General features: G+C 42.9%; 2 protein-coding genes across 3 annotated transcripts; one reads left to right on the forward strand and one right to left on the reverse strand.

Moving 5' to 3' along the window:
- Nucleotides 1–1,001: 1,001 nt before the first annotated feature.
- On the reverse strand, nucleotides 1,002–20,855 carry LOC131556609 (probable E3 ubiquitin-protein ligase HERC4). The gene is made up of 22 exons (XM_058803331.1): nucleotides 20,686–20,855; nucleotides 19,997–20,073; nucleotides 19,236–19,457; nucleotides 18,401–18,492; nucleotides 17,675–17,805; nucleotides 16,747–16,895; nucleotides 16,343–16,422; nucleotides 15,941–16,029; nucleotides 14,849–14,908; nucleotides 14,280–14,382; nucleotides 13,941–14,124; nucleotides 13,445–13,626; nucleotides 12,263–12,358; nucleotides 11,040–11,141; nucleotides 10,831–10,950; nucleotides 6,805–6,945; nucleotides 6,525–6,697; nucleotides 5,377–5,431; nucleotides 4,449–4,528; nucleotides 3,281–3,464; nucleotides 2,814–2,913; nucleotides 1,002–2,156 (listed from the first exon to the last, which is right to left on the reverse strand). Exons 1-22 carry the CDS (start codon nucleotides 20,853–20,855, stop codon nucleotides 1,942–1,944), a joined length of 2,805 nt encoding a protein of 934 aa, XP_058659314.1. The 3' UTR covers nucleotides 1,002–1,941.
- Nucleotides 8,240–9,641, forward strand: LOC131556607 (phosphatidylinositol N-acetylglucosaminyltransferase subunit Y). Of its 2 annotated transcripts, none has more exons than XM_058803330.1 (2): nucleotides 8,240–8,478; nucleotides 8,591–9,641. In XM_058803330.1, exon 2 carries the CDS (start codon nucleotides 8,765–8,767, stop codon nucleotides 8,993–8,995), a length of 231 nt encoding a protein of 76 aa, XP_058659313.1. In that variant the 5' UTR covers nucleotides 8,240–8,478; nucleotides 8,591–8,764; the 3' UTR covers nucleotides 8,996–9,641. The 2 variants fall into 2 exon arrangements, with proteins under 2 accessions (XP_058659313.1, XP_058659312.1); XM_058803329.1 differs by having other exon boundaries at nucleotides 8,246–8,478; nucleotides 8,591–8,973.
- Nucleotides 20,856–22,218: the final 1,363 nt, after the last annotated feature.

Here is a 22,218-nt window from a genome sequence, read left to right on the forward strand (position 1 = left end):
GTGCACTACTCTGAAAGTCTTTATGTAATGTGTGTATATATATACACACACACACACATATATATATATATAAAAGCAGAGATTATTTGAGGACAACTTAAAAATAGCCTTGAAAGTGACTCTGGGCTTTAATCTCCCACGTGATGTTGCATCATACATGATGAGAAGGAAATACCTCCAGGCTCTAAATAAACCTATTATCATTTAATCTCTAATGGGTTATTTTGAATTCTAAAGAGAATACATCTTTTGTGGACTTGCACAGCACAGAAGATGACTCTGAAGCTTAGAAAACCATAAAAAGGGAAACAACAGCCAGGAGTAGGCTGATGAAGAACAGCAGGCTAAGCTGCCAAAACAGAAATCTGTGGTGGTGTGACAGCATCAGCTGGACGTGAGATGTGGGCAACACCTTGGGTTTCTGCCAGTTCCCTCTTTCCACAAAAATACACCAGAGTGCTGCCTTCCTCAGATGATGTAAGCATCCCTGTGATGTCCTGTTTGTTCCAGGAGGGTGAGGGGGACAGGGGTTAGGTCTGAGCAGGCCGTGTCCCCTCGCTCCCCTCTGCTGGGAGCTGCCATCCTCTGAAGTCCTATTTCCCCTCTTCCCATCAACACTCCCATGCCATCTGCTTTCCTGTACTGCCCTGGTGCTTGTGGTGAGGGCTTGAATTGTTTTTTTTTTTTTTTTTTTACTGATTACTATACTGTAACTTAAAAGGAAACTTGCCTTTTTTTTTTTTTTAAAGTAGGTAACAATGTCATTCTGCATCACACAGGAAAGACTGACTTGTTCAGCATGTAAAATGCATCTCTTTGAAACAAGCTTACATCAGCCTGTGACTCCACTTGTGAAAGGCCCCCCCATTCCAAGAAGGACAGAGAACACAGACACACTGCCTGCTGTGCTTATCCACGTAGACAGATGCACAAGGAAGGAAGAACACAGCTACAGGGGTGAAAATTTAATCCATCATCATTTAATTTAAGACAGTGGAAGTCTTTACATATGGATGTCCCCTGACACATTTAATGCACCAAAGAGAACACTGCTGAAAAATAATGGCTGTTGTTTCTCTCCCTCTCTCCACGTAGCAAAATACACAGTAAACACCCATCCTGCCTGACATGGTTAATATCCTGCCAGTGCTCTGCACTGTTTTGACAATGAGATTCCTGAAGCCCTGCCAGCGTCATGTCCACAGGGCTCTGTAGGCAGTGCTGTTCTGCAAGCCTAAGACTTTATGATTTAATTGTGAAACATCTCCTTAGAAGTTATAATGAAACATGACAAATATCACAATTATCACACTAAATAACAAAAAAATTGTATTATTATAATTCATTAATACAGCTTTTGAAAAAGTCTAGGAATGATCAAATCCTCCTACTAATTTCTCTCAGATAAATCATAGACCATATCCAGGTGAGCACAGACTGCTCCTTCAATTCACAATCTCATTAAATGTGTTAGTTGCTCCCATGAGAACCCTTAAGTAACACAGATGAAAACTGAACCCCAGCTTTGCTCTGCAAGGGTGACTGCTTAGCACATCCTGGTTGTATGCTTCCTAATGCATAAATGTACAAATCACAGCGTCCCTGCTGCTCATGGGAGCTCACTGTCCCAACACAACCAGAACAGTGCAGACCCTGCCTGCACATATGTGTAAATATGCTGGGTTATCAGCTTGCTTCTCCGAAGTGTGCCAAACAGGATTCTTCTTTCCTAACTTTACAATCTAACTATGAAATGTCTGGTCGAAGCTCAATTTTACAAGCAATGTAAAATCTCAGCAAATACACACACTCAGGTGTTTATAAAGTGCAGTAAAAATAAGACAGGCTAGAAAGCAGTAAATTTGAGTTATTAAGAGAAAATATGGCAAGTGAACAAAGACTCATATTCTTATTTTTGCTTTTAAGTCTTCTATCCCAGAGTTACTCACGGCCAAAACCTTCATTATGCTCTATGGCATAAAGCAACTTATTTTTGAGTATATTTTTTCTGCTATATCTGGGGAGGAACAAAGTCAGAGTGCAAGTAATGACAGAGGGAGAGCTCTCGTCTGGATTTTCCTTTTGAGGATCTGCAATGCAAAATCTGAAAGGTTCCAGTCCATAGCCAGAGATTCGATCAGATCCTGACAAAAAAGCTGAAGAAATGAAAAAAAGAAAAACAAGAAAACGTTAGCAAATTGAAAAAAAAAAAAAAGAAAGCTGAAAGTCATTAAAATAATTAATGTTAATGAAAATCATGAAGAGAAATTAGTGTAAACATACAGATATTTTCCTAAACTAAGTATTATGCTTTGTTGAATTTGCACTTGAATACAGATTGAAGTCTCTTACTGATTCACAGTAGTTACAAGCCCTCTTCTATTTTCTATTATCGACTGTGTGGACGTGAAAGGCCAGGCTAGGTCTGACCTTCTACCTTTAAAAAGGATGACCCAGCTTCTGCAACCCTTTGAAAAAGGTATACTGCTTACATCAACACAGTGTACCCTCACAAACTGCAGCCTCTGACCAACAACACAACCACAAAAGTAAGGGATAAAGTAACTGCAAGCTTCAGGGTGCACTCAGGCAAACCTCAAGGGATGGGAGGAGGGTCAGAGCTGTCCCTGTGCAGCTCCTTGTGTTATTTTTTTGTGGTTTTCACTAGAAAATGTGGCTGCAGCAGGGGTGAACACATTGAAAAGCTACAGTTTGGAACTATAGTATAGTATAGTGTAGTATGTAGTATGTAGTATGTGTGCTGTGGGGGAAAGAAAAGGGCTATGCAAAGTTTTAAATGCCTGATATATTACCAAGAAACATTTTCTTTTTTTCTTCTGGTAGCTCGTGAAACACAGTCCAAAAATTCCTGATGGTTTGATCTGACTCCGTATACCGTGTGTATATCACATTCTGTCAAAGAGACAAAAATAAAACAGGCCAGTTAATCCTCAATATTTCCATTTATATTTAAAGCAACATTCTATCTGATAAATTTTATAATCCTGTTCATAGATACTCAAATCCCCTTAACCTCTGGAATCTGCTTGTTCATTTGTTTTTCAAAGATTCAAATGACAATCCCTGAGTTATGGCTTGATACCTATTCCCCTTTATTCTTGTGGCTGACGTAGATGAGAGACAGAACATCAACACAAATCAAAAAAGAGAAACTTCTGGGAGCTTCTGTCCATCTGTTATGCACTCAGTGAAAGAACAAGTCAGAAGTAGTTTATGCTTAGCAGACAGAGCAGAAGGACACTGTGCTTGAATACAATACCTTTTCCAGCAGATGCCAGTCAAACGTTGGCTGTCCCTGGAGAAGAACCTGCAGCTCTTCAGGGAAAAACATCTTCCAATTTCTAGCTGGGCAGCCTCTTAAGAACCCTTGCATAAAGTCCTCAAATGGCTTCTGTACTGATTTATTGAACTTATAGTTCACATACAAATCAACGTACTCTTTCCTGCAACAGATACCAAATGAGCATTGGTGGTGCTTTTCTAAAAGAAGAATTATAGAGAACTTTATTCCTTTATTCCATATGACCTGCTGTGGTGTACAGACTCATTGAGACCAGTTGTCACTGGCAATTAGTTATTCTCTGAATAAGCTGGGAGCATCTTCACAAATAAAAGAGAATGCTGGCCAGAATGGATTCATTTGGTAACACTCTTTGTACTTCATGTGAATGCTCCAATGAAATCCTCTCAGACACCTGATTATTTTAAAAGATGGAACCTAGCAGACCTAACTCCCATTGAATGCCTAAGAATTTCCCTGAAATCGAAATAAATATTTGCACAGCTGTTAATCAATAGTTTCACTCTTCTCTCTACTTCAGATGGGGATTTGTGTAGTGACATTGTACTGTACAATCAACTCAATGTAAATGCTCTACTTCAAGCTTCTTAAGCAGCCCTTTCATGGATCCCTATGGGTCCTCAGGACATCTGTATAATTCAGGACACAGAATTTCTCTCTGTCCTCTGTGCAGAGATTAATATTGACACAAAGCCTTATTGGTGGATTGCTCCTTTTCCTTTATGTACAAGAGACATTCCATATAGGTAACTAAGCAGGAAACATTTTGCTCTTAAAAAACTCCTAAAGAGGTGTATCTATAGCTGGATTTTGCAGAAAAACCATCTGGTTTTGCCTGAAAATACTGTTCCGGGTTATTTTTTTACATTTGCCAGGTATCTGTATATGCAGATACCAGGATATCCAAAGATCCCCATGTTATCCACTGCTTGCACAAACTGCTAGTGTTTAGCATGTGTGCAGCAAGCACAGCAGGAACTGAAAGTGTACAACCTATTGGACCAAGACCAATGGCACAATACAGAAGTCAATATTTTCTAAAAGTATATGGGGATAGGTACAGACATGTTACTTCATACATTTGTAACAATACACCAGGATTAAGAAATATAAAAATAAAACTGACCTGTTATCCTTAGTGACAGGAATGTTGGCACCATTTTCTTTAAGTTCAACAACATCCGTGGAATCTCCCCCTTCCATTATCTATAAATTCAAACATTGGCTGCTATATTTATATGTGACAGATATATATGTGCTACATCTCTCATTCCTCCTGAAGGGCCTGACAGGGCACTCTCACTAGCTGGAGTTTACAGACAAGTTGTGTCACTTGCACTGGGACAGTGTCTTGCCCAAGTACCTGTTCCAGATTGCAAGGCAAGATGTGTTCTATTACCATCTGTATGGCAGTTGTCTTTTGTCAAGTGGGCAGTTTTCTTTATCTCTTCCACAATCACTCCTCCCTTGGGAGGGGACATCTGCTGATAACAGGCTATTGAATGTCACTGCATGACTGATAAGAACTGTAGCATCCCATTGTGAGATGCTCCACCCAGAGGGAGGAGCCAAGCATTGCTACCTGGATATAATATGGAGATTCTGGAATACCAACACAGCTTCTCCACTGGATTTCCCAGAGGAACAGCAGCTGCCTCTTCTTCCACTGGATCTTCAGAGGAAGACTACACCCTTTTTTTACAGGATCCTTGCTCCAGCAGAACCACACCTGACACTCCAGGAGGACTGCAGCCACAATTCCAATTGGACTGGTACCAGCACCCTGACCAACAGGGTGTCAGGTTGTGTTCTGACTCTGTCAGTATTGTTTTAGTGTACTGCATTGTTTATTTTATCCTTTTATTTTCTTCTCTATTAAAGAACTGTTATTTCCTGCTCCAATATTTTTTGCCTGAGAGCCCTTTAATTTAAAATTTATAGTAATTTGAAGGGGCAGGGAGGGCTGACATTCTCCATTTCAGGGGAAGCTCCCGCCTTCCTTAGCAGGCACCTGTTTTTCTAAACCAAGACAGTACCTTAGTGGGATGTCTTACCGTGAAGTTCAAGTCCAAGTCATCACTTTCTCCATTCAAAATTCTCCGAAGACTCCTGTCCAAACACAAAAGGGATTAAAGAGAGAAGAAATGTGACCTTTCAGTGTACTTGCAAATTCTGCTAGAAAACATCCTTTGACAAGCAGTATTTAAATGCATACATGTACACCACATCTACACTCACACAGAAACATGATATATGGCACTGGAATTTCATTATGCTGCTGACATAAGCTGAGCACAAATGCCTCCAGTAAAAAAAGTTTCCAGGCAAGTCCATCCCCATGCTCTGTATGGACAACTTTACAAGTTTACAAGTTTACAACACACAACAAGTTCAGTGACAACTGTATTTGGGACCACAGTCTTGCTTCCTCTCTAGACATTATCTAGTGAGGAATTAAGTGTGGAACAGAGGGATGATCTGGGAGAATTGTTTTGGGGTGCAGCACCTTTCCAATTATTGCAGGCAACCTTGTGTTCCAATTCACTGAGGAACCTCAGTGAATTTAGTACCTCAGGAATTTAGCACCTCAACACAGTCACTGGGATGGGATTCTCATCTTCTTGGTTGTTTGTATCACTTGCCTGGAAGACTGGGCTTCAGGGGCCTGGAAGCATTATGCTGGTGGCAGCAGCACCTCTCCCTCTCATGTCTCCCTGATATCTCCTCTCCCAGTGCATAGAAACTCTGCACAAGGGTTCTCAGAATTGGCAGCATTTTGTAATACTGCCAATTACAAGGTTGTAAGGCAATATTGTGCAAGGCAATATTGTGGAAATTGATAATTAATAAATCAGGGAAAAAAACCCCAACATTAATAATTGAGTCATTAGTTTTTTCAAGTCCAAACTACAGCCCAAAGTGTTTTGAACACTTATATATTCACAGTGTGGACTTAAACTTTGGTGGAGGAGAGATCTGACACCTTCTAAGTCATGAGGCTTGGCATTTTGTTTTGGCAATGCCAGCCTCCGAGAGCAACATCCATGCCCTGGACAAGGACCTCTTAGAAATCTGTGACTTCTAGCAGCTTCACAAAGGCAAATGTAGATGCCATGGGTACCCCAAATTCAGGCTCTGAGATCTCCCAGTGCACGATCAAGGCAAGGAACCCAGCCAAAGCTTGGCCATGCCTGGCACATACCGGCCCACGGTTGGCAGCAGTTCCTCAAGGTCCTCTAGGGTGGGGGCCAGGCCCAGTAGCTTTTTGTAGAGAGCCCTGGGGAAGGGCAAGGGCACTGTGCACTGGTTAAACAGGGCCATTCCACATAGTGTCCCGATCAAGAAGAAGATGTCCTCATCCTCACAGCTCGGGGCCTGGTTAGGAACAAGCACACCTGGTTAGGAACGAGCCATGACGAACGAGCCATGACTGCCTTTTCCCATGGGTGGGGCCCCCACCCACCCCCACAGGGCTGCCTTGCCTGTCTGGGGAACCACACGAGGCCAGAGGTGAAATGGCAGAAGGTGATGGTGCTGGGCTGGCAGAGGGTCCTGGCTGCAACACTGAAGAGCTCCTGGGACACTGCACCTTGGTCCGTCCCCGCCTCACCCACAAAGGACACCTGCAAGGGCAGAGATAGCCATAAATAGAGACACTCATATTGCTCACAAAATCAGATTCCTTACCTAGTGTGCAACAAGCCAATAATTACACACCCAAGAGAGAGACACTGATTTTTTTATCTCACAGTTGTGCCAACCTGGGTACTCAGTGGTAATCCACAAATCAAGCAACACCCACTGGACTTTTTGAGACATTATTTGTAGACAGAAATTTGGAGTTTGTAACAAGTCTGTTATGCTTGGTTAGTAATTTCCAAACAAGTTACATAACCCCAGCTGACTTCCACACACCCTCAGGGGAAGGGTCTTCACCTGGGCAGGGGTCTCTTTGCCCTGTGGGTGTGATTTTGACTATTATAATGAACACAGTTCAGCTACAGGCTACATGGACCTTGAGTGTGAAAAATGCATGTGTTTTATTATTGGCTTTTTGCAAATATTAAAATGAATATTATATGTGTTGTGTTAAAAAGTAATGCTGTATTAATTCTCTTAAGTACTGTGTTAAATATAGTTTTAGGTTACAAAAATGTTAAAATAGAAACTATATTATGTCGGATACTTTTTTTTAAGAGAGGACTTGCAGCGAGATAGCAGCCACAGGAGACCTAAATCTGTCAGAGAAAAAGAATTTATTGCCTTCTTATCAGAAGAAACGAAGTTCTTCCTGCCTCGAAGGTGCTGTTAGGATTCAGAGGAAGAAGTTGACGATGACCAGACAGAATCCTGTGTTTGAATGGGATTTATGCATCATGTATGAGATGTATGAATATGCAACAGGCTATTGCTTTTAAGGGTTAATCCTCTGGTAACGGGTGTCCTTTTTCGGGCTCGTGCTGCCCAGAAAAAGGTACCTGGACGTCCGTAACTCTTTGTCTGTATTGTCTCATATTGTCCTAATTCAATTTGTCCAAATTATTATTACTCTAACTGTATTACTATTGTTATAATCATTTTATCACTATTAAACTTCGAAAATTTTCAAAACAAGTGATCGGCGTTTTTCACATTGAGTATTTTACCAAGTTAGCAATGTATATACAGACGTACATCAACATCTTGATTTACTGCATCCTTAAGGCTTTTCATTCCCGGATGTCCTTGGCTAGGGAATGCTGCCTGCTGCCTGTTCCACTGACTAGTTCTCCTTCCTGATTAAGCTTGAAAGTGTACAAAGATCTTACACCGCAAACCATCCCGACTTAACCGGGATCTATTCCACGTTCCGAAACAAGCCGGGGGCTCGGCTGAGGGGGGCGGGCGGCGGGGCGGTGCCGCTCGGGGCGGGCGGGCCGTGCGGCGGAAGCGGCGGCCATGCTGCGCGGCCCGGCCCTGCTGCTATCGCTGCGGCTGCGAGGGGCGGCCCCGGCCGGCCCCGGGCACCGCCGGCACTGCCACCGGCAGCAGGAGCACGAACAGAGCTCGGGCTCCGGCTCCGGTTCAGACTCGGGCTCCGGCTCAGCGCGGCCGCAGCCCCTGGAGCCATCATTGCTGCGCTTCCTGGTGTGCCCGCTCTCCAAGCGGCCGCTGAGGTGAGCATGGGCCGGGGGAGCTGCGCCCGAGCCCCGGGCAAAGCCAGGTTAGTCCCTGCTCCTCACGTTTTCGCTTGGATGTTTCTCCCCCCTCCCCGACTTGGCTGAGCAGGTACGAAGAATCTACGAACGAGCTCATTAACGAGGAGCTGGGCATCGCGTACCCCATCATCGACGGCATCCCGAACATGGTTCCGGAGGCTGCCAGGAGGACGCACACCAAGGCGCCGGCCGAGGGCTCGGAGCAGCCGTGAGGAGCCGCCGGGCCCGGCCGTACCGGGGCCTGATGGCCGGGGCTGGGCTGCTGCCCTCGCTGCCCACGCTGACTGTGCTCGTTCCCCTGCTGTCCCTGGCAGGCCTGTTCTACTCGGCCAGCGTGGACGAAAACTTCCCCCAGGGCTGCACCAGCACAGCCAGCCTGTGTTTCTACAGCCTCCTCCTTCCCGTTACAGTACCGGTTTATGTGTTCTTTCACCTGTGGACCTGGATGGGGATTAAGCTTTTTAGGCACAACTAGTGCGGTGCCTTTGCTAACCCCTGGGCTTCTCTAAATCAACGTAGTTTTGTTTAATCTCATCGAGTATTGCAGTTCATTTGAGAGAGTTTCCTTCTGGCACTAGTGACCGGCATCATTTTCCTGGTAGGATCTGGAAGTGCATGAAGCAGCAGCCCATTGTTAACTACTGTTAATGCAGATAAAGAGTAGGAGTAAAAATAAGCACTAATTCCCTCTGTTTTATCCTTTCAAGAGTGCTGTGCATTTGTAGTGGCACTAATTAGAACCTTAGTTTTCATGAGGAAGTACCCTGACTGAATAAATTAAAATTAAAACATGCAGTGATACGAATCTCTCTTTGAGAGCCTTGGGGGTTTTTATCCAGATATGTGTACTGAAATATGTTTGTCTCACTGTCAGAAGAGCAAAAATTAAAATAAATCAGGCTGGCGTTTAATAACAAAACTTGAGATGAATCAAATGAAGACATTTCTTGCTTGGATGATACCCATGTCTGTATGTGCAGTACCTGCAGATCTTTTCTTTCTAGGGCCACTATGAGAATGCCACATACCAAGTTCTCAATATTGTCTCAAAAACTTTCTAGCAGGACACAGCTATGAAGGGGGCAGGTCGGTGCTACAGTAAAGGTTTCTTTTTAATGTTTTGCATTTGGGTGGTTTGTATTTGCGACACAAAACACATTCATGTCCTTTATCTGCTGAAAAATGCAGAAATGAAGCACCAAGTTGTAAAAGCTGCACCAGGCTGTAAGTGCTGTAGGATACTAACAGTGCAGTTGTATTTTTCAGGCTGCTGCTGGGTAAATAATATTGTGATGCAGTGTGAAAGGCAGTGCTCACGAGGTGTGCCCAAAGGCTGACTTCAGCTAAGGGCAGCTGTTTGTCAGAGCTTGTACAATAGGTGGAGACTTGAAGTCTAGAGGACAGTTCAGAGCACACCCTCACTGCCTCTGTGAATAAATGTACCTCTCTCAGCTGGTGTAGTGAGGAACCAGGAAGGAAAGGTAGCTCTGGGAGCCATTGTGAATTTCTCCTAAGTAAATGGGAAAGAAAAGCTTTGACAGCTCTGGCTGGCAAGAGAGCTCACTTGGAAAGCACCAGGGCACCAAGGTCCGTGGTTCCTGTGGCACAGGCATGGTGCCAGAGTCTGTGTTAGTGACAGGCGGGGCACGGGGTGCCTGAGCTGAGCTCTGCTCTGGGCAGTGTCCTGTCCCAGTCAGGTGTCCCTGTCCCAGCCAATGGCTTCTGCAGGGCAGGGCCAGCATCGCCATTCCTGCGGGAAACGCAGCTGCCACAACCCTCGGGTCTGTGTGGGAGCCACACGCTAAAGGCACATGGAGATAGCAGCACTGTAATCATGCCCATCTCTCTGGCCAGCACTATCCTTCCTTTCCCTTCAGACAGCATCTCCAGGAGAGAAACGCAGTCGTGTGGCTGTGTTGCCTGCTGACCCCTCAGGCTGGTACCGTAGACCCTGGGGTTTTAATGTACTAGTAGAAAGTCTCAGAAGTCAGTCTAGCAGCAGCAGTACTGGACTTTGACAACTGAGCCATTCTATTCCATTACCCCAATGCAACCTCACAGTAAATAGCACTGCCGCTTGCATTTAACTTATGCCAAGAAAGCTGCCTGGAATAAGGGTGTAAAATACTGCCTCCAGATTTACTCTACACCATCCATGGAACGTGTTTTATAATAATTTGAGGAGCAGTTCTTTGGCTCTATGCACAGAAGATACTGAAACTCTTGTACCAATATCCAGTAACACTGGAAATCAAGGAACACTGCTGCAGGATACTTAGAGCTAACAAGTAATACAATTTAGTATCTTACCTTTAACATCTTCCTGAAATCTTGGTGTGAGGCGGACTTTAAATTTTCCCATATGTCTTGGAGAAGGCATTCTCTTCTGACGCAGAAATCCCATGGCTCAGGGATCCCTATAAAGGGTATCTGGATAAGGGGCATCCAATGATTGAAGTAATAGTCTGTTAGCAGTGTGTTTATTTCTTCCGATAGGTAACAAAATTGGTTGCACTTACAATAAAGAATCCGGCCAGATCCCTGCATTCTGTAATATGAAGGCATATCTTGTCTTCCCTGTCAAAGATGCATGGGTAGTTGGTCAGCATCTGTGGGACAATCTGAAAGGACAAGGAAGAAAGGAAAAGACATGCTGATTTTCCCTTGTGAAACCAGAGTTCAGGGACATGTCTGCAGGCTAAACTGCCAGTCTGTACCCTGGCAAACTTCTGCATCTCTGAAATGAGCCCTTGTGTGCATGAGCACTGCACTAACAGAGGTTCACATCCTAGAAACAGCTCCTACACACTCCTGTGAGTGAGAAACAGAGAGAGGTATCTAACCTCTCTGTGCAGACAGACACTTGTCTATAGTAGTGCCTCAAGAATAAAACAGAGGGAGTGATTTTAACAGCATCTTCCATAATTCAGCTAAACCAAAATGCCCTGGATACTCAGGTTATGGTATATTGTTTGTAAAACCTGCTGAGTTTATTATATGTAATACCAAAAATAGATAGTGGTCTAAAGGTAGTCTAATTTAAAGTGTTACACTACACCTCCAGTATAGTAAGGCACCAACTTCAGGTAACGTCCTAATTGGCTTTTGATTCTATGCTCAAACCTCCTCCTCCACTCTGGTTAATTGGTACAAAATTGGTACATTAGCAAACACAAGCTTATGCAGGAATTAGGCAGTTGCCCTACAAATTCCAGCCAAGTTGCATGAAAGCTTACTTGTTTTTTGCCAGAGGAAACCCCTACTATGCACATTTCCATTTCATACTGCTTTCTCTGACACACTGCATTTGGTAGCTAATTTTCACTCTGTGTCAAGAAATGCCACAGATTATTTTTTATTATCACGGCTTCATTTTAAGGTGTGAGTACATTGAAATGCTCAATAAGATTTCTAAATAAAAGTTTAAAGATACCTCAAAATATTTATCTTAATTAAACATAATAAAATCCAGAGTAACACAAAGTATAGCAACCATCCCTCATGCTTCTATTTCACAGTCATTACTTGTTCAAAGCAAACAAAGCTCCAGCTCTCAGAACCAGGGATCATCTCAGGAAAAGCTCCATTATAGTTGCTGGAATACTGGGATGGTAAAGGGCTTGCATAATTTAGAGCTTTGGAGGAATATATATATATATATATATATATATATATATATATATATATATATATGTATATATGTGTATATATGTTTTGCACTGCTGGTAAGATTTATACTTACTATTATTTTGAAGAATGAACATATGCCGATAATCTCTTTCACTCCATGTACTTGGAAGATGCTTTCATGTACTCCAAAACCAGTTCTGGAGTTCACCTGCATTGAAACACACAATCTATCAGCAGCAGAACTAGTGAGCTGTGTCTGTCTGGCAGGACAAGACTGACAGGGGTTTCTTCAGAAAGGGTTCTGAGACCCTGCACAGAAGTTACAGGATAAAAGTGCTCAAGAAGCACAGTGCTCCACAGTGAGAAGTCTTAGAAAGCCGTGTATAAACTAGCAGGAAAGCAATTTTCATCTACTATTAAGATCCCTTAGCAGGACTCCATCAGAAAAAGTGTATTTCCCTTGGAGTGTCTTTCATATTTCTGCAGTTCCCTACTCATGTTCCTGCTTGTTGCCAGGAAAAGATGCTTGCAGAGGAACAGTGAACATTTAAAGCTCCAAATCATGTAATCACTTACACAGGAGTGGACCTGTTGCATTTTTTAGTTTATTTATCAGCATAAATACAAATTTGAGAGTCTAAACTTTGAGGCCCAATTCTGCATTCTCAGCCAAACGGATATTCAAGTCTGAAAAAAATTTAACAAATCTCTCTTAACTTTCATAAACTTTGAACATCTCCACAGGAATGTGGAGAGAAAGTATGGTTTCCAGACCAACACAGTTATTGCTTCCGTTGTTTCCTTTGTTCATGTACAGCTAAAGGTGTTCTAATGCTGTTGTCCCAGAGAATTTGTCAGTTTAACAGGCTCTTAAAGCATCACATAAAGCATCACAGAGCATTTCTGTGGCAGCTGCAATGTGCCAAGCAGATAGGTTGTCTTTAAAATGCTCTGAGCAGTTATTGGGATGAGGGATCTCACCAGCAGAAAGGGGAATAGGCATGTTACATAAAGGACACCATTTCCATTACTGTGTAGGCATCAATGGATGCACTCCTGACACCACTGAGAGCATTCTTCCCCTGCCAGGGCTATAACATGCTTTAGATCTTCATTTCTACAGAGGGCCAGTTTGGCACAGCTCCAGCAGGACTTCTTCAGAACTGTGCTGGTGTAGAGCCAAAGAGATTCCTGAAGCAGTGTCAAATGCACAGAATTCAAAAGTGAGAAGTACTAAAATACTCTAGGCTACATTGAGACACCCTGTCTAGTTGGGATCCAAGCACCTTCTCACCTGGTAAAGCATCTGCAGTATTTGCAGAGGCCCAGTTTCAACTGGGTCCAGGTTGTGGAGGCGGCTTGGCCCCATGGCCTTGAACTCCTGGACAAATGAGAACAGAATTTCCTGGGAAGCCCTCTGATACAGAATGACCAGCTCCTTGAAAAAGGATGTTTCTAGATTTGACCATAGGCATTCTGTAAAGAAAACAGCTAGTGAGGTCACAGGTAACATACAGATCACTGCAATTTGTGGATGAAGCTGCTTTTTCTCTTTTTATCAAATGAATTGAACAAAAAAATGTTTAAGCTTGCACTACAAAAACTATTACACTTCAGACAGAATTTCTAAAATTCTTGTGCCTTGCTGCATAGTTCCCATGTTTCTATGTCTATCAAAAGCAATTATTTCAAGCTCTGGAACACATCACATCAGTGATAATAACACTTGTTCTGCAGCAGAAAATGACCAAGAATTTAAATCATTCAGTTGTACCATTACAAAACCCTACCAAGAGTTTGCAGGTCCTCTGGTTGGAGCTTCATGATGGTTTTAGCCAGAACAATCAGAGAAAGGACAGAGCCTTCATCCTTCCCCCTCAGAAGGAAAGGCAAGATCAAGTATACTCTGAAATTTTCTGGTGAGATGGGAGATGAAGACAATGATTCCAGTAAGTTCCTAATCTCCATTTGCACCTTCAGAGGGGAAAAAAAATTAAAAAGAGACAAGGGTTAAAATGCAATTGTGTTTTGCCAAAGTAATTAGGTTGGCATGAAATTCTTAAGTTTCATGCACAAATCCAAAGCTCCTCAGTATCTGTGTAGTGAGCATCCTTATATCAAGTCCTTACCTCCTGGTAAACTCTTTGGTTTTTACTGATCTTCTCATAAAAACGTTTCACTTCTGACATGTCTACGCCTGAGACTTCTTTGGAAGTTTTGAAATGTTTGTCCCTATCACAAGATAAATAAAAGAACACTAAATAATTTTTCTACTGAATAATGAAGCATCGTGATATCAGAAAACACTTGGAAAGTTCAGCCCCAGCTCCTGTGGGTATAATTTCATGTGTTCTAAGAAGATAGACAACACAAGCCACTGTTTTGTGACTTGATTAACATCCTGTCCTTTCTGTCTTGTGTGTCTGTGGACTATTAATGGTAGATTCCTGTATTTCACCCTAAAATGACTTCTTCTTCTGTGTCAGAAGGAGCTATTAAGGATCCTTTGAGAGCTGTAATATTATCTGGGAGGATTATCATCATATGCCAAATATCACTAAAGGATAATCTTCTAAAAACTTGCTTCTTGCAAATTCAGATAAAACAAATCTTTTCTACATATGTGACCTAAAATAACACTTTCTAGTCAGTTTACAAGCATCAATATATTCTTTATGTCTAAGTCAGTGCATGCTACCTTTTGTCCAGGAAGCTTCCATTGATGCAAGCCTCAGATGAAAAGATCAGTCTGATATTCCTGATAGTAAAAAAACCAAAAAGTTAGTCCTTTCAACTTCAGGTTTTTAACTCTGAAAGAACAAAAACCATGTACAATGGTGTCTGCACCTGACCACACAAAACTTTTCTTAGCACCACTCCCCTGTCAGTGTTGCAGAAGACGTTGTACTCAAGGAGTTAGAGATCTTTGCAAGCCACCTCTGCTCTTCTGGGCCTTGTAAGGGAACCCTGCTCAAGGTTCTGCCCCAGTGCTCCATTCTGGTGAGTGTTATCATGGACCTCACAGGTCAGAACATTAGCTGCTTTTGTTTGTTATGCAAAATAAAAGGCATGAGAGGGAGGAGAATCCCCTCCATGGACAGGATCATTATGGCATGTGGAGGGAAAATCCATCAGGCTATCAATTTACTGATGCACAAAATCTGGGTTCCCAGAACCTGAATGAACATCAGACTTATTAACTCCCAGTATTCCTGGTTCTGTTCTTATTGGAGCAGCTATTTTATCAAGCAATTTGCTGTCAGGCCATTCCTACTGAGATCTGGAAAGAACCCTCTCTTTCACCCTCTCAGCCACCACTTTTCACATGGTCCAAACTGTTCCAAACGTAGTTAGGGAAACGTTTAGTTCCAAGTTAGCCAAGCTTTCAAAATGCTCAAAATCAGCAGCTGGAGCCAGACTTTCACAAAGAAAATAACCTCCCAAACAACCTGTGAAAGACTGTAAGTGTAAGGCAGCTCACAGTGGTATATACATATTGCTTTTGAAAATGGGTAATTCAAGAAGTGACCTCTAATTTTTAAATGCTGGAGCAACATTCCAGTTTGGGTACTCAGATTAGGCTTTTTGCACAAGGCCTTGGTCTGCAGGCAGGGTCTTTCACTGATTTAACTTGTCAGCCCCTCATGAACTTTGTGCCAAGGTACAAGACTGTGCTAAATTCTTGAACAACAGTTCCTACAATAGCCTCCTAAGAATAATAATTTTTAGAGAAGGTCACGCAACACAGTAAAAACCACAAACAAACCCAAACAGCAAATTTCTGATTTACCTTTTTATACTGTCACAACATTTAGAATTAGAAATCCATGCATCCACTTCTTTATCCTCCAGAGTGGCAATTCCATTCAAGTACGAATTCTGTGTGAAATACATGAAAACATTGACAAAATTTAAATTGTAGCAGATGGAATTCTTTTTTTTTTTCAATACAATCATAACAAGATTTCAGCCTAAGTATGAACAAATTAATGGTCATCCAGCATGATCCAGATGCATTAACCACAGAACATATATAATTGCAATACAAGTTAGTCTGTAGGTAAAACACAGAAAACTTTGCAATAGACACACATAAAACTGAAGTGTTACAAGCATGTTGGAAAATCCAAATGTTTCCATCAGTAATGTGGACAATGGTAAAATCAGAAGGTATGATCAAATGTGCTCATACCTTGTTCCCCTCCTTGCAACGGGCAAAACTTTTGTGTACTCCTGCATTAATTTTAATCCCCTTTTTTGACGCACTCTTTTCTGTGGAAGAACAAAAAGATTGTTGTAGGAATATTTGAAGAGACAATCACTGTCTTCAGAGAGTTAAGTGCACCAAAGTGGAACAATTAAAAAAACCCCTTCAGATAGTAGTTATCTGAGTTATCTGTTGAAAGTTTGATTCTATTAGGCCATTACCCATGATAACCAAGCAGCAAATTGAATAACTCCTGTTAGAATTTGTTGGGATGGCTAAGCAAGGATGAGACATGATGTTTGCCTTTCAGTGTAAACATGAAATCAAGAAAGCAAACATCTCCATGGAAGAAACAAATACAGATTGTACACATATGCAGTGGTCATTACTCTGGCAGGATTTTCCAGTATCCACTGGTGAATCGATGGGAAGTGGTATCAACTGTTTGGGCTTCCTCTCATCTTCCAGTTGTCCTTCATCATCAGAGCCAAAGAAATAGAATTTATCCAAGGAATGGACATAGACCAGGGTGTATTGTCTGTTCAGGGGAAAGAAAAAGCCATAGTAAGTGAAAACCACAGGGCAAAGCAGAATAAAATTTATAAATTTCTCAGAATGTATACCTGAAGCTTGTCTTCAAAAGTCCTGACAGTGCAGATAAAGAGTCCCTTTAACCACAGTGTTATAACTCTTCATTGCATAAACATTCAGCAATAAAGACACAAATGGACTCAGATTTCCTATACTACCCTCTAATGTTTGTGATTTAGTTGGGTTGCACATGCAAAAATAGTTACACCATGCTTGCTTCACGCCCTTCTGTTTTCAAACGTGCAGTTTCTGTGCTGCTGAGCCTGATACCAAGCCCAGGTGAGTTGTCAGCAGACTTTTTCTGGCCCAGTTCCAGAAGGGCAAAGTGAAACTGGGGAATTCTCACTGCTCTTTAATTCTTATTAAGAACCAACCAGTTTATCAGTCTGGTTGGGAATCCAGTGACTCTCCTGATGCAGGCTTTTGACAGTCCTTTGCCCTTTGGAACCCAGTACAAACCCAGTATATTGTTTATCAAAAGAGAAAAAGACCAAAGGCTTCTCTGGTGGCTTTTGTAGCTCTCCCACTGCTCACCAGGACCGTAGGTGCTGCTCTCACTGGGGCTCTGGCAGCAGGGTGACTTATACTTGAACAGTGGATGGATACCCTGACAGTGCTGAGCTATTGTGATACAGGGATTTGAACATCTTGGTGACCCCCTTCCCTACTGTTCTTCAGTGATTCCCCAAAGGCATTGACCTCAGAAAAGTCATTGGCACATCCCACCTGCCACAGTCGATGTGTGAAACCCTGACTCCCCACAGCTCAGCCACCACGCGAGGCAGGAGTTCATTCTGGGTGGAGTTGTGACCCAGCTGGCCACACCCTCCTGCTCCAAAGGTGCACACCAGCCCCTCCTTGAAACGAAGAAACAAACAGGATCACTGCATTATTAACAACAATCAAATGGTCTCAGCCAAGAATGAGGGCTAGCAAAACACAACATCTTATGTGGAACTTGATTCAAAACATCTCTGATTCAAACATGAGGAGGGTTCACTTTGCATCAAGTCAGATCACACACTGGAAAATCCAAATAATTTAGCTCATGAGAAAATCAATTTAACTTTTGAGAATAACTCCTGTTGCTTAAGAATTTTACTTGTATGAGTAAACCCTAGTGAATTAGATGTCATTCACATCTTCTGAAGTCCCCAATGTAATATAAAAGAAATCATAAAGTGCTGGGAGTTGAACTGCACCCCTTTGCCTCAGGATTCCCATTCACCATATCCCTGCCAAAGGTTGCATGCAGGTGACAGGAATATGAGAAAAGACCAGTTTCCCAATAGCTTAGATAACATTCCTTGGGGATCACCTTCAGGCTTAGGTGGAAGGAGGCATTACCATCCCAATTTCTCCATGCTTTCTTTTTCCTTCATCTCTCTTTTAGCAGTGTATCTTTGCTCACAAGGTGAGGTCTCAGATGCTGACTTTCCATTTCAGACTCACCTTGGAGAGAACTGCAGTGTGATCTGTCCCACATGAGATAAACACAGTCTTCCAGTGCTCTAAAGCTCCAACATAGGTTGGGCAGTCCCTGTCTGGAAAAAAGATAATACTGCTAAATTGAAAGAGTACTGGAGGGTCTCATATACAGAAAAAATTAGAAGACAGGAGGATTAAGTGTTTTTCAGCCCTCTCTTACAGCAATTAATGTAATTATAGCTTGGGTTTGGGTCGTCTTCCCTCCAGTATAACATATTCTTTCTCATAATGTTCTGTGTTTTGCATATTACTTTATTTTCATTTACTTTGGTCTGAAACAAAATGCAGTACTTCCATATCTGCTTGCCAAATGGTAATTGGCTTCAAAGTATGATTCTCAAGGGTGTGGACACATTCAGATTAGATGTTCTGTCTGTCTAGGGCAACTCTTCTCTAGCATTCTAAGTTTGAAGACAAGAGATGATTTAAATTCTTCTCTCACTTTGTGTTTACAGAGAATTAAAGAGGATTAAAAAATATAAAATGAATGCATTTCATGCAAGACTTCCTGGAGAGAAGACAGGAGTGGAAATAGATGTGTAAGACCTCAGGGTTTTAAGAGCCCACACTATCCTATTAGCCACACAAAATGATTGCAAGTTATCTATAGAAAAACAACCACTAAATACATCATTCCTGCATGCCTTTCTTGGTCAGGAAACAAAGAACATCTCCAGATATACTTTCTTCAAAAGACTTTACTGCCCACCACTGTTCCACAGGAGCTTGACAATAGTGAGGAGCAATTTGGTGAGCTCACTGTCGAGGAAAACACCCTCCTGGTGCTCTCCTTCCTTACCTTTGGTGTCTCCGAGTCCCAGCTGTCCAAAACTGTTCTTTCCCCAGGAGAACACAGCTCCAGAGAGTGACACACACATGCTGTGAGCTCCTCCAGCAGCAATTTGAGCAAGTGGGATGCCCTTCAGTCTTTCCACCAGCTGTGGTTTGGGAGTAAGCGTGGTTTGGCTCCCCACTCCAAGCTGTCCGTGGGTGTTCTGGCCCCAGGTGAAGAGCTCACCCCCTTCACACACAGAACAAAAGAAAACAGCTCAGCCTCACTGCTTCCCTTGAGTATTTGCATTTTGGGAGTTAGAGCAATACTCAGTGTTGTTTTCAGGGACCTAGCTCCAAGGCAAGAGCATCATGTGTGCCCAAATTTGTTTTCTTATGATCTCTTTGGGACAGTCCCATATTGCCAGGTGACTCAGCACAGCAAGAATTAAGGTCCCTAAAGTCATACCTGCTAGAAGCTCCCTACCAGAAAGGTGTTGCACTTAAGAATGAACAGGTCTGGTGACTGCAGAGTGAGGCAGCCACATCTGCTGTCCACAACACACCTTTGTGGAGGGGCAGTGCTGAGGAACTGGAGAGAGACAGAGAGAGGTGCAGGTCCCTGGGCGCTGGGAGGAAGGAGCAGCACTGACAGCCAGTGCACTTTGTGTCCCCAACTGCTCATTACTCTACAGTGGTGTCACCTACTACTGCAAGTAGCACAAACATTGCCTTCTCAGAGCAAGTGTGACTCCTGTTTGGAGGAAAAGTGTTCTTGAAAGAGGCTACCTCTGGATAATGCCATGGCATGCCGGTCTCCACATGCTATTTGAACAATAATTCGGTTTTCCAGTTCTTTCACCAGCCTGCAAAAGTAAGGAAACAAAAATCAAAATAAATAGATGCTGTGCTGTGAGACAAAGTAAAGGACAAAGAGTGTCTGCTCACCAAGCCCTAGCAGGAAATATGTGGAAAAAAAATACAGGTCACCTGTAAGCTGATTCACCCTTCTCTTATGCTGACCTGACTTCACTGTGGTTTGCTCCACGAGAAGCTGGAAAAGAACCATGCTCAGCCTGATTCTGTTATCTTGCCCTGGGCAAGAAATATCACACAGCAAACTGCAGGGACATTTGTAGATGATGGTTACCCTGACAGCTTCATCAGAATGTGGTAAGGTTCAGACATGCTTGTGTCTTTCACCTGCAGTTTTGCCAAGCCATGGGTGATTGGCAAGGCATCTGTATTGCTCTGGTATGTTCCACTGACCCTTACTAAGTTTGAGAGAAACCTGTCTCATGTGCATCCCAAGCAGCTCAGATCTTGGTATCATCCTCAAAATCTGTGCACTTCTGGCTGGGTTAAAAAGGAGATAGTACTAGGAAGGTACGCAAACTCTTGGATGTTACCTGGGGGAAAAGCAGACTGCATTTTCTGACCATTGCCATCCATACCTCCACCCTGTGAAAGCTTCTTACCTTGTATTGGGGCAGTTTCCTGAAGCTTTAGCCCAGTGTTCAGAAAGCTTCCCGTTGGGGGAGAGAATGAGTTTATGTGTTCCATCATGGTTTGAGCAGCGCACCTCCTTGTTCCTCTGTGACTGTGCGCTCTCTGCAGGACACACACAGACAGACAGACAGACGGTCATGCTATGGCAGCAGGCACCTTAACCACCTCGGCCCCCTTCCCAAGATCTCAGTGTGCTACTGCTTTCAGCAAGAGTTTCTGCTTCTCAGGAGGAAGTGAGACAAGCCTGTGCATCTTATTTTCTCAGGCCCTTAGGGTTTCAGTGTCCTGCCCACCCTCTGGCTCGTTTCATGCTGGATGACTCCTCACCAAAGGACCTTTCTCTATTTCCTAGGCTGCTGTGCCACCAGCTCCCAAGACAACCAGTGAAACATCAGCAGAAGCACAGTCTGTTGCTCTTGTACACCTGTGCAGAGTGTCTGATGGAGACAAAGCACTTCCTGAGGCACCTGGCCACCCCAGACTTGTCACAGCCTTGGGGACTGCATGCCTTCAAGTCAAGCACTTTACAAGGTGCTGGAGAAACAATGATAGAAAATTCATTCATTGCCTCTTTACAGCAGAAGGGTGAAAAATGCATGTGTTTTATTATTGGCTTTTCGCAAATATTAAAATGAATATTATATGTGTTGTGTTAGAAAGTAATGCTGTATTAATTCTCTTAAATAGCGTGTCAAATACAGTTTTAGGTTATAAAAAATGTTAAAATAGAAACTATGCTATGTCGGATACTTTTTTTAAAGAAAGGACTTGCAGCGAGATAGCAGCCACAGGAGACCTAAATCTTTCAGAGAAAAAGAATTTACTGCCTTCTTATCAGAAGAAACGAAGTTCTTCCTGCCTCGAAGGTGCTGTTAGGATTCAGAGGAAGAAGTTGACTATGACCAGACAGAATCCTGTGTTTGAATGGGATTTATGCATCATGTATGAGATGTATGAATATGCAACAGGCTATTGCTTTTAAGGGTTAATCCTCTGGTAACGGGTGTCCTTTTTCGGGCTCGTGCTGCCCAGAAAAAGGTATCCGGACCTCCATAACTCTTTGTCTGTATTGTCTCATATTGTCCTAATTCAATTTGTCCAAATTATTATTACTCTAATTGTATTACTATTTCTATAGCCATTTAATTACTATTAAACTTTTAAAATTTTCAAAACAAGCGATTGGCGTTTTTCACAAGAAGGAAGTACTTCTTGTCTACAGCTGAGGGGCTGCAGATGCTGCTCTCCGAACCCAGAGGCACCAGGCACTGATTTACTCGCATGTAGCACCGATCCAGCACAAGTGTCTGAGCCCCAGGATGTCCAAGAGTGAAAGGTGGTCATCAGCAAAGCCTGCCCTGATTTACCTAACACCTCTGGAGACTCACTGCCCACCCCTCTCACACACCAGACATGGAACTAGAGAGGAAAACCCCCTGTCCACTCCCCGGCACGCTCTCCCTCCTTCCCGTCCCGCGCCCTGGGACACCTCTAAGCCCCTC

The sequence above is a fragment of the Ammospiza caudacuta genome, chromosome 4 (genome assembly GCF_027887145.1).
Source record: "Ammospiza caudacuta isolate bAmmCau1 chromosome 4, bAmmCau1.pri, whole genome shotgun sequence".
Lineage (NCBI taxonomy): Eukaryota > Metazoa > Chordata > Aves > Passeriformes > Passerellidae > Ammospiza > Ammospiza caudacuta.